General features: G+C 46.9%; 1 protein-coding gene across 3 annotated transcripts; it reads right to left on the bottom strand.

The window, feature by feature from the left end:
* Positions 1-4,768: 4,768 nt before the first annotated feature.
* Positions 4,769-11,056, bottom strand: LOC104990577 (cationic amino acid transporter 3-like). Of its 3 annotated transcripts, XR_825529.1 has the most exons (9): positions 10,687-11,056; positions 10,356-10,468; positions 9,973-10,186; positions 9,667-9,806; positions 9,463-9,565; positions 9,085-9,284; positions 8,345-8,453; positions 8,014-8,182; positions 4,769-6,130 (listed from the first exon to the last, which is right to left on the bottom strand). XR_825529.1 is itself a non-coding variant. In XM_010842728.1 (8 exons), the coding sequence occupies exons 1-8, from the start codon at positions 10,902-10,904 to the stop codon at positions 8,074-8,076; spliced, it is 1,206 nt and encodes a 401-aa protein (XP_010841030.1). In that variant the 5' UTR covers positions 10,905-11,056; the 3' UTR covers positions 7,252-8,073. The 3 variants fall into 3 exon arrangements, 2 of the variants coding, with proteins under 2 accessions (XP_010841030.1, XP_010841042.1); XM_010842728.1 differs by lacking the exon at positions 4,769-6,130 and having other exon boundaries at positions 7,252-8,182; XM_010842740.1 differs by lacking the exons at positions 4,769-6,130; positions 8,014-8,182 and having other exon boundaries at positions 8,386-8,680.
* Positions 11,057-11,401: the final 345 nt, after the last annotated feature.

The raw sequence follows: 11,401 nt of genomic DNA, 5'->3' as shown, positions 1-11,401 counted from the left end.
TGAAGAGTTGACTCATTGGAAAAGACTCTGATGCTGGGAGGGATTGGGGGCAGGAGGAGAAGGGGACGACAGAGGATGAGATGGCTGGATGGCATCACTGACTCAATGGACATGAGTCTGAGTGAACTCCGGGAGTTGGTGATGGACAGGGAGGCCTGGCGTGCTGCGATTCATGTGGTCGCAAAGAGTCGGACACGACTGAGTGACTGAACGGAACTGAACTGAAAGTTTCTAAGGGCTAAGAGTTGTGATTAATACATGTAATTAAAATGACTAAAATTAAAAAAGGAAACCACCTGTGTGTGCAAGGAAATGTTTCAAAAGTTATAAGGAAACCACTTCATCCTACTGCATCTGTATTTTAATTCATCTAATAACTTGTTTCTCAGTTTCTTGACGTCCATCCCTCCTTCACTCTACTGCAGTTGTTCATTCCCACAAACAAGCCTCTACTTCATTATCATCAATATCCTGAAGGTCCATAATCTCAATTTCAAGCACCTTGTTCTGCAATAACTCTTTATCATGTCTATCCAGTTTTGCCTCCTATCTTTCAGTTGCACTCAGTTGTATCAATTTGTCAACCAACCATTACTCACCACTTCTTTCCCACACCTCTGACAATGCAGGTTTTTTCTTTTTAAATTAAGAACTTTCCTTCATCAACTCTAATATGTAACTAAGAGTTTGTAACAGAAAACTGAAGAAAAACAAACATTTCCCCAAAGTTACATTATGTCCCAATAAATCTGGGGGGAAAAGGAAAATTGATCATTTCTTTCTATCTTGATGAAATGAGCCACTTTATCTGTTGTTTTTCTCCTCTTCCTAAAGTCTGCTTCATTTGATAGGAATATAGCTGCCCAGGTTCCTTGTACCACTGTTTGCAAAAGGTATCTGTTCCCTTCCCTTTACTTCCGATTTGTTTGTGTCCTAGTTTTTCAAGTGCGGCACTGGACACAATATGTAGTTAGCTGCCTTTCCTACCCCTGTGGTGATATTTGTGTGTTTGCCGGAGACAGCCCCAAGGAAGAGCCTCTGTAACATTTGTTTATGGTTGGTTATGCCGGGTCTTTGCCGCTGCCCCTGGGTGCTGCTCTGGCTGCGGGCACGGGCTGCTCAGTGCGGCAGCTTCTCTTGTTGCGGAGCCTGGGCCATGGGCTTCGTGGGCTCAGGAGCTGCGGTGCGTGGGCTCAGCTGCCCGCAGCAAGTGGAATTCTCCCGAACCACAGATCGAACCAGTATCCTCTGTGCTGGCAGGCCGATTCCCAACCCCTGAGCCCCCAGCGAAGTCCCGAGGAAGAGCTTCGGGGATGCAGGTGGATATTTTATTTCTTCCTCCAGTTGCTGACTACTTTGTTGTACATTCTGTGTGAAATGTCATCTTGCTGCACACTTTACGAAGCAGACGCTATTTTCTATGTATGTTACCCTTTGAAAAGAGAACTTAAAAAATTAGACAACTTTAAGGTCGTTTGTCCTGACAAACGACCTTAAATAAATATAGGTCCCTAAATGCATTTCACCTTCACACCTCACAGAAGCTCAAAGTGCCCTGTGAACCTGCAGGTCCTCCAGTGCATGGAGGGACTCCACACAGCAGCTGTTTCCTGTGGTTAAGACCATTCATCACTAGGGGTGTTTTTGTCAAGAGTCTGGGAGGTGGAGGCTGGTGGCTATGGCTCATTGTTCTCCTCCAAGCTGTGTCAGATCCCGTATCCAAAGTATATGGCAAGTCCTAGTAGGGAGATGAGACAGTGAGGAGGAAAAGCAGGCACTCTCCGCACTCTCAAGTGCCCAACAGGCCTCCGTTACGGCATCTGACACAGTGATGGGGAGAGGTGGTAGGAAGAGGGTTGGATTCAGTCACTCAAGAGGCCTCTTTATCCCAGAAAGCTACTTACCAATGGCATTCCAGATGCCAAACAGGGCCCAGGTCCCAGAGGTCGTCTGCATCATCAGGTAAACATTCACGAAGATGCTGACCAGTAGGAGGACAGGCAGAGCAGGGACCTGTGGGCAGAGTCAGTTCATCCCTTGACACAGCCCAGACATCTGAAAGGGAGACCCTGACCCACATGTGGGCAGAGAGACTCCAGTCCTGTTCCAGCTGGGCATTCGGTGCCTACTCAGCCAGTGTATGCAAAGCACTGAGTGTAGATCAGGGAAGGGTCCACTGGTTTCAGCAATTCCCCCTCTTTCCTGGTCCAGCGAAGGATGTTTAGACCTCAAAGCACACAACTTCATTCACTCAAGGTGGACACTCTGGGCACGTAAGTTCACCTATCTTGAAGTGAAGAGGACTGGGGCTCTGGGGCTGCCTCCAGATGATGACCGTCACCCCAGTGATGAGCAGCAGCAGCAGCACAGCCACTGTTGTGAACACGGGGTCTCCAGAGAACACCTGGCTGGGCCACTGGGCCAAGATCACACTCAGGATGGTCAGCAGGGGAACTGCAAGGATCAAGGTGGAGGAGAACAGGCTGGACTGCAGAAGCCAAAGACGTCAGGACCTCAGGTCACACCCCTCCCCAGGCTGCCCACATCAGAAAGGGACATCGTATCTCCAAGACTTCTCAACTGACAAAATATACACTCCTACCCTATCCTGTCAGTTTCAGAATATGACTAAAGGAAATCCCACTGCTCACCAAGCAGGAAGGCACAAAGTCTAGGAATGTGGCCAGGAAAGAGGGCACATATGGAGAGAAAGTTCCCTGTAATGCCTGAGAGATGTGGTTCCCAATCAGACTGTCAAAGGCGATGCTGCAGGCCTTGGACACACAGGAAGCGGCTGCAGAAGCAGAAAGAATATTCATTCACAAAACTACCTGATCCCCTACCATGTGGCATGGGCTTCCCAAGGGGAACTAGTGGTAAAAAAAAACTCACCTGCCAATGCAGGAGACATAAGAGAAGTAAGTTCAATCCCTGGGTCGGGAAGAACCCCTGGAGAAGGGCATGACAACCCACTCCAGTATTCTTGCCTGGAGAATTCCATGGACAAAGGAGCCTAGTGGGCTACAGTTCATGGAGTCTCAAAGAGTTGGACACAACTGAATCACCTTAGCATGCACGCACCCACCATGTGACATAGGATGTGTTTTTTAAAAAATAGATAAAGTACTTAACCACAGAGAGTTATCTCTTCTTGGGGTGGGAAGAGCAGACCCAGGTAACTCACAAAATAGGTCAACTATTCAATATACTAGGTGAAAATAAATATTATGCAAGAAAAGAACACAGGGAAATAGAAACTGGGGTACTGGGAGATGAGGGTTGAAAAGGAAGTCTTAAAGGAAAAACCTGCAAAGACAACAGCTGAGCAAAGACTTGAAAATGGTGAAAGGATGAGCTGTGGGCCAAGCCTCCCTCTCACCCACACCCTAGGTTCCCTTTCCTTCTGGGTTCGTGGTCCATCATTAAAGGAAAACAGGATAGAGCTGAGTAGAACGAAGTCGTGGGGTTTTCCTGCCGCTATTATCCCCTTCCCCCTGCAAGTCCAATAACAAAGTACCTATGAATGAACCAAGACCCCCCTCAATCTCGCTTCCTGATCTTAAGCCCCACACCTCCCCCCACCCCCCATCCTCTCATCAACAACTTAGGACAGGATGAGGTTCCAGCTAGTGATGAAGGCACATAGCTGACCCGTGGTGACATAATTGTAGAGATACACAGAACCGGAATGTGGTACCCGGGCCACCAGCTCCACATAGCAGAGCCCAGACAACAGAGATGACAGGGCGGCCATCAAGAAGCAGATGCTGATCGCCGGCCCAGCTGTGTATGTGGCCGCGGCACCAGCCACGATGTACACGCCAGCTCCCAGGCTGCTGCCCACACCCAAGGCCACAAGGTCCAGAGTGTTCAGACATCAGGCCACACGCCTCTCAGACCCCTCCCTGGGCTCCAGCTGCAACCGGTGAACCAGCTTCTGACCAAACTAGTGAACATCCTGACACTGCATTCTAGACCCAGTTGAGGCTCCGATCTGCTGAGAAAACAACACAGCAAGCCATCAACAGTGTCCACCTGCCCTTGGCCCTAGGAGGGCAATTCCAAGAAGTGATGGAGTGATGGGGAGCAGGTGGTAAGAGGACGCATTGAACAAGTTCTCCATCTCTGACATTTGGTTTCTTAAACATAAATGAAACTCTTTATATGTTTCAAAGTTACTGGAAGGGTTGTTTGAAGAGAAGCAAGACAGAGGAGACTATGTCACTCTAAAATGTGCCACTTTGGTAGGTAGAGTGTCTTGTACGTGCGTGCATGCTAAGTCACTAAGTTGTGTCCAACTCTTTGCGACTGTATGGACTGTAGCCCACCAGGCTCCTCTGTCCATGAGCTGAAGGCGATTCAGACCCTATGGGCTGCAGCCTCAAGAAAAATTCCTTGCCTCTCTCTCAACTGATCAAAATAATTCATCTTATGGTGCCTATGTCAGGAAGAGAGCTACTACCAGAGAGAACTTCTTGTCTTAGAAAGATGTCAGCGAAGAGAGGCAAACATTTGTCAATCAATCCAAGTGGGGTTGATCTCAGGGAGAGAGAGACAGCCCTGAGCAAGCGGTGGCTTGAAGCAAAGTCTACGTTCTCTGCTCAGGAATTGGACCTGGGAAGCCTGGATGAAAACCAGCAAGCCCAGCCGCTCATCCACCAGGGGCTAGAGGCTAGAAACAAGATTCCCCTGACTTCTGCCCCCACTGAAAAATGTGTTTTCACACAGGCAAACACCATTTAAAAAAATTAAAATGACAAAAGCAGTTTATTATTAGAGACACAACAAGCAGGGGAACACACAGAGAAACAGTTTATTTAGGACAGAAGCGAGGCAGAGTTACACACCTGGAGAGAAAGGGTGTGGGCGTCCCCCCTAGTATGGAGGGGCCCCATAAAAAGCAGGTAAATCATTCATACAGGGCAGCTCCTCCAGGTTTGTTTGACTTTATTCAATTATCTGGTTTCTTTTTCTACACCTGACCTGCCCTAGGACCCTCCCTAAAACTCCTGTGCAACATTTCTTCCAAGATGGATTCTAGTCCAGAGCCATATGAAGGAGGTCCTTAGCATCCGTCTCCTATTAGGGGGTGACACTCCCTCTTTTTAACTTCCAAGGAACCTTTCTGTGCACGTGCAGCGTCTCCTTTGCCCCAAGCGTGGGAAATATGTGACCTCGTGACCTTTTAATCAGTGTTAAGCCATGCTATAATTATAGTCTTAAAGTGTTCCCAGGAGGCAATGTGTAGCTATTTACTCTCTTCCTGTTATTTCTGTCTTAAAGTGTGAACAGGAGGCTGATTGTAAATATCCAGCATAGAGCCCACCCTCCTCCTTCCCCAGGAAAGGTAGACAGGAGGCTGTTGAGAAATGCCGAGCCTTGACCCATGTATCTCCTGTCTCACTTGGGAGGCCACTCTGGTTCGATGCTTTGACAGAGCTGTGCTAGAGTCTGTCCCTCCCTACAAATTCCATCTCATTTTGACCCAAACCAGATTTTCATTTCATTCAGCAAGCAGTGAAACAGGAAGGTCTCAGGTTCAGGACCCTTGGCGTAAACCTGTGATCCAAGCTCTCTAACCACCAAGTCTCTTAAATAATCACACCTGTCAAGGAGAGGAGGGAATAATGATAACTATTTTCCTGTATCGTTCAGGAAAGGAAGACAAAGGTGGTGTGCATTTTGTGCAAAATCGGACAAGCTGGTATGTAGTGGAGCTGGATTTGAACCCATAGACATGGCTGATTTCAGGTTCATTGAACACGTAGGTTCCTTCACACCGTCTCTGGTATAACTCCTCAAGAGTCTCTAAATTCCCAAAAGACTTCTCATGGCCAAAAAGCCAAGTCAAAGATCTGCCATCAGATTTCGCTAAGTGGATTTCTTTCTACTAGAGATCCCCCAAATATTTTGAAATTCCTGCACGTGTCCGAAGATAGTCCATTTCATTTACCCATTAAGGCTGTTCATAATCTGATTTCTGAAGCGACCAGCCTGAGACAAAAGAAAAATGTTTTTTTTTTTTCTTTCTTTTTTTTTATTATCACCCTGCTTATTTTTTTTTTAATAGGTGTAAATTACCGAAGTGTTGTAAATCATATGTAGCTTCAGGATAACAGCTGCTTTATGTCTGAAAAAATAGTAATTAGAAGACAATCATAATATGTCAGACAAAAGTCATAAAATTATAATCATATTCAGCATTTCATTTGTAGGTATTAGTCACTCTGCTGCTGCTGCTGCTGCTAAGTTGCTTCAGTTGTGTCCGACTCTGTGCTACCCCATAGACAGCAGCTCACCAGGCTCCCCCATCCCTGGTATTCTCCAGGCAAGAACACTGGAGTGGGTTGCCATTTCCTTCTCTAATGCATGAAAGTGAAAAGTGAAAGTGAAGTCACTCAGTTGTGTCTGACTCTTCATGACCCCATGGACTGCAGCCTACCAGGCTCCTCTGTCCATGTGATTTTCTAGGCAAGAGTACTGGAGTGGGGTACCATTTCCTCCTCCAGGGGATCTTCCAGACCCAGGGATCAAGCTCAAGTCTCCTGCATTGAAGACAGGTTCTTACCATCTGAGCCACCAGGGAAGCCCAGCAGTTCATTTAACGCTGTGTAATTAATTTCTGTTACATTTGAGTCCAGTTTTTCTATTAGTTCTGTTGACCTGGACTGATGATTAAGGATGACAGTGATAGTGAGAGTTTCAAGAAGTTTGTTAGGTTTTTGTTAAGGCTGGTATGATTTGTCCAGTGAGGTGAGTACCTTGACTACTGGATATTGTGGAAAGCATACCCCAAGTGGAAAACATTGATTTTTTTTTTTACAATTTTCTTTTCATTGTGAAGGCATCAATCCTGCCGCCAGGAAAGGCTTAAACCCATCATATAAAATGAGATTTGCCAGGGAGCCAGGAAAAGCCAGGCAGTCCTCTCCAGTGTCTCAGAGCCCTGAATGTTTAATCAACAGCCATTGTTTACCCATTTTAAATCCCCTCAATTAGAAGTAGACTGTTGCCATGTTCTTAACTGGTAGCTCAGATGGTAAAAACCTGCCTGCAATGCAGGAGACTCATGTTCAATCCCTGGGTTTGGAAGATCCCCTAGAGAAGGAAATGGCAGCCCACTCCAGTATTCTTGCCTGGAGAATCCCGTGGGCAGAGGAACCTGGCGGGCTACAGTCTATGGGGTCTCAAAGTCAGACAAAACTAAGACTAACACTTTCACTTTCAGTTGCTATGCTACAAGGATATCAAGGTAGCAAAATTCTGACAATAAAAGTTAAGTTTTGTAGAAGCAGAATGAACTTTATCTACATGTGCCATAATCTTCAGAGATCACTGTGAAATACTCCTTATTTTCTCAACCAAAGTAATGAAAGATCTCAAAAGCAAATACAAATCACTTAGACCCAAAGAGTTCACACAGTCTGTTATCAAAAGCAGCACTCCAAGAAAACACTGTTGTCTTAACAGACAGAGAAAACCATACTCCAGTGTGGCAACAGCTTACTGTTAATAACAACATCTGTTTACCTAATTAATCTTAATTCAATTTTAGAAAGCCCTCTCTATAGATCTTGAAGAGGTAACACTTTTGGAAACACTTTCATCAGAGTGAAATCACAACTACATATTAAAAGAGACTTCGCAAGTCATATTTAAAGTCTGACTATAAACTTTCCTGCTGAGTCCAGGGGTAAAGAATCCACCTGAAAATGCAGTTGGATCCCTGAACCAGAAGCTTCCACATGCTGTCGTGCAATGAAGCCTATGCTAATATTTTATTTCTTCCTCTAGTTGTCAGTAACATCATAGTACTTTCTTTGTGAAGATTAATCTTACTACACACCTATGAATCATGCAATTTTCTGTATGCATATTAGGCTTTAAAACGTTTACTTAAAAATTATACAATAGCAAAGTCATTGCATCCACTGGCAATAAATATAGGGCACTAAATGCTTTCCATTTTCACGGTCCATAGAGGCTCAAAGTGCACCTTGAACCAGCAGATACCTCCAGTATATGGAGGGGTTCCACACAGCATCTATTTCCTGTGGCTAAGATGCTTCATCATTAGGGGTGTTTTAGTCCAGAGTCTGGGAGATGGAGGTCGGTGGCTGTGGCTGTGGCTGTGTTCTCCTTCAACTGTGTCGGATCCCATATCCAAAGTATATGGCAAATCCTAGTAGGGAAATGAGACAGAAGAAAAACAGGGGCTCTCCTCATTTATGAATGCCTAGTAAGCCTCCTATTATGGCATCTGACACAGTATAGGGGGGAGGTGGTTAGAAGAGAATTGGGTTCAGTCACTCAAGAAGCCTCTTCACCCCAGAAAGGCACTCACCAATCACATTCCAGACGCCAAAGAGGGCCCAGGTCCCAGAGGTCATCTGCATCATCAGGTAAATGTTCAGAAAGATGCTCACCAGTGGGAGGACAGGCAGAGCAGGGACCTGTGGGCAGAGTCAGTTCATCCCTGAACACACCCTAGACGTCTGAAAAGGAGACCCTATGCAACGTGCACGGGACAAGTTCAGTCCAATTCAGGCTGTGTGCTCAGTGCCTATTGAGCCTGGTTTGTAAAGCACTGAGTGTGGATCAGGGAAGAGTCCATAGGTTTCAGCAACTCCTCTTCTTCTCTGGTCCAGCAAAGGATGTTTAGACCTCAAAGCATGCAGACCTGCTTCACGAAAGGTGGACAGTTTGAACACATAGGTCACATACCCTGAACGTAAGAGGACTGGGGCTCTGGGGCTGCCTCCAGATGATGACCATGACCCCAGTGATGAGCAGCAGCAGCACAGCCACTGTTGTGAGCCCGGGGTCTCCAGAGAACACCTAGCTGCGCCACTGGGCCAGGATCTGGCATAGGATGGTCAGCAGGAGAACTGCAAGGGTCAAGGAGGAGGAGAACAGGCTGGACCAGGAAGACAGACGTCAGGACCTCGGGTCACACCCCTTCCTGAAACCACCAACATCAGGAAGGGCCATCATATCCCCCAGACTCCTCAACTGACAAAATACACACTCTCACTCCATCCTGTTAATTTCAGAACATGAATAAAGGGAAACCCCACTGCTCACCAAGCAGGAAGGCACATCCAGAGACAATCTGGCCAGATTTCTGGGTGGGGGTGGTGCTGGTAGGGAACCACAGACTCTTTAGAATGTTTGAGATTCCTGCTTCAGGTTCAGATTCCAAAAGACTTCCTTCAACTACAGGTTCCATCTCAGTTTCTTCTTCCATTTTCTCATTCTTACTTAAATTCTGGTCTGGCTGGTACCTGAATTAGAGGTTTAAAGGCAATATTAACATCAGCCACTATTCACACAACATAAGATTGTCTATTCCACTTCTTTCTTCTCTTGAACAATCAGAAGGCAGTATGACACAGACCAGGATGACCTCCCCATCATCCTCATGACCCCAAGCCCCCCGATCAAGGTGTAGTGGGGTCTCACCTGAGAACAAGGACCGAGAAAGACACCATGGAGTAAGCAAGCAGAGACGCAACTGCCATGAGGTTTGCAATGTCGCTGAACTCAAAGAGTAATGCCATGATCCCTAGAATGGGGGAGCAAAAACGGCAGGGTTGGGATTAAGAAACCACGGGAACTGCACTTAAGGGAAATGGATCAAAGAAGAATTGAGTTTTCTTTATTCACCTGCAAGGCTTCCAGAAGACATGATGGCCATGACAGGGATTTCTTTGTGACCACAGACCTTGGCAAGTGCCCGGAAAAGGAGCCCATCCTCTGCCATTGCACAGATTAACCGAGACATGGGGAACATGTCACCCAGGAGGCTGGGAGAGAAAGTGGAGACACGTGTGAGGATGTGGAGAAGCAGGGGAGACCAGGGCATGCGCTCCCTAGTTTGGAGCAAGATGTCTTTCCCTCTTGTCTCTCAGTCCCAGGGGCTGGGGTGCATGAGCATCTGACAGTAGACGGGGAGAAACCTGTGACACTGACCTGGATGTAAGAGCACAGAGGACACCAACAGCCACGACATATCTGGCAGGGCCCCAGCCAACGTGGAGAAAAGCCTTGGGCAAGGGGCTGTAGTGATGAATCTGGTAGTAGGGCACCATGAGGGTGAGTGCCGCTGAGACAGCAAAATATGCCAAAAAGCACATGAGGAGTGAGAACAGGGAGATGGAGCGCTGAGGCTTTAGGTCTCCTCTCTCTGCAAAAGGGGTAGAAGCAGCAGGTCACGAAAATACCATGGGGTGAAAGCACAGAATTGCCTTCCCTCTTGGACCTCCAAAAGCAGGCTAACCTTCTCCCAACCTCTATGCCCAACGGCAGCTCAAACTCTGTCCAAACCCTGATGGGACACACGGTTACCACCTTACCTGTAGCGGTAATGGCAGCAAAACCGACAAATGCATAGAAACATGTAGCTGCTCCTTGGACAACCCCCTCAAAGTCAAAAGGCACAAATCCTCCAGCACCTGGAGGGCCCAAGCTGTGGTGGGAGAAGAAGCAAGAAAGAATATGGGTAAGGTGGGTTAAGCCATCACTTCTGGACTCTTCCCTCAATACCACAAGCTCTGTACTCCAGGAAACCCACCATCCGGATCCACCAGCCTTGGTCTTTTTAGTCCCTGCCAAATTCTCAGCTCTGACTCCCTTACACATACACACACACACACACATTAATATGACCAAGGGTATGCTCCTAACCTATACGTGAATACAGCTGTGGTCAATGTGTAGTCCTGATTTGTAAGCTTCCAGTTGTGCAGGTCTCCCTTAATGAAGCCAGAGACGATGGTGAAGCTGAGAACCAAAATGTTGATGCCCGTGAACACTCTGTAAACCCGGGCTGACTCAGGAACTCCTAGAGCGAGTAGTACTGTAGGAGAGATGGAGTATGAAACATGCACAGTAACTAAGTCCATAGAGACAGAGAGTAGCCTCGGGGGCTGGCAGTTGTGGGGGTAGGGTGGATGGACCGTGACTACTCAGTGGATACAGGGTGTCTTTCAAGGGAGATGAACATGTTTGAAACTCGATGCAAATGATGGCTGAACAACATTGTGAATGTACTAGCACCCCGAATTGTCCCTTTTAAGATAGTTAATTTCTTTTCTTATGATTTTTTAAAGTATTCATTTTATTTATATTTGGCTGTGCTGAGTCTTTGCTGTGGCATAACAGAATCTTTAGTTGTGGCTTGTGAACTCTCAGTTGTGACAAGTGGGATCTTAGTTCCCTGACCAGAGGTGGAACCTTGGTCCCCTGCCCTGGGAGCAAGGAGTCTTGGCCACTGGACCACCATGGAGGCCCTAATAGCCCATTTCTTATTGTGGCGATCATCTCACATAGGCAGGTCTATCAGGTCATCACTGTGGGATTTCCCTGGTGGTCCAGGGGTTGGGAGTCTGCCAGCCAATGT

The sequence above is a fragment of the Bison bison genome, unplaced genomic scaffold, assembly GCF_000754665.1.
Source record: "Bison bison bison isolate TAMUID 2011002044 unplaced genomic scaffold, Bison_UMD1.0 scf7180017847307, whole genome shotgun sequence".
In the NCBI taxonomy this organism is placed as follows: Eukaryota; Metazoa; Chordata; class Mammalia; order Artiodactyla; family Bovidae; genus Bison; species Bison bison.
This window is presented reverse-complemented; position numbering and strand designations above follow the sequence as displayed.

Excerpts from the sequence above, each read along its gene's own strand:
- LOC104990577 (XM_010842728.1), bottom strand. The coding sequence starts at position 10,904 with ATGGACTTAGTTACTGTGCATGTTTCATACTCCATCTCTCCTACAGTA. Across the intron at positions 8,454-9,084 it reads TGGATGTGCCTTCCTGCTTG|GTCCCTGCTCTGCCTGTCCT; the intron begins GTGAGCAGTGGG and ends CTCTGCCCACAG. Across the intron at positions 8,183-8,344 it reads TGGCGTCTGGAATGTGATTG|GATTTGCCATATACTTTGGA; the intron begins GTGAGTGCCTTT and ends TTTCCCTACTAG.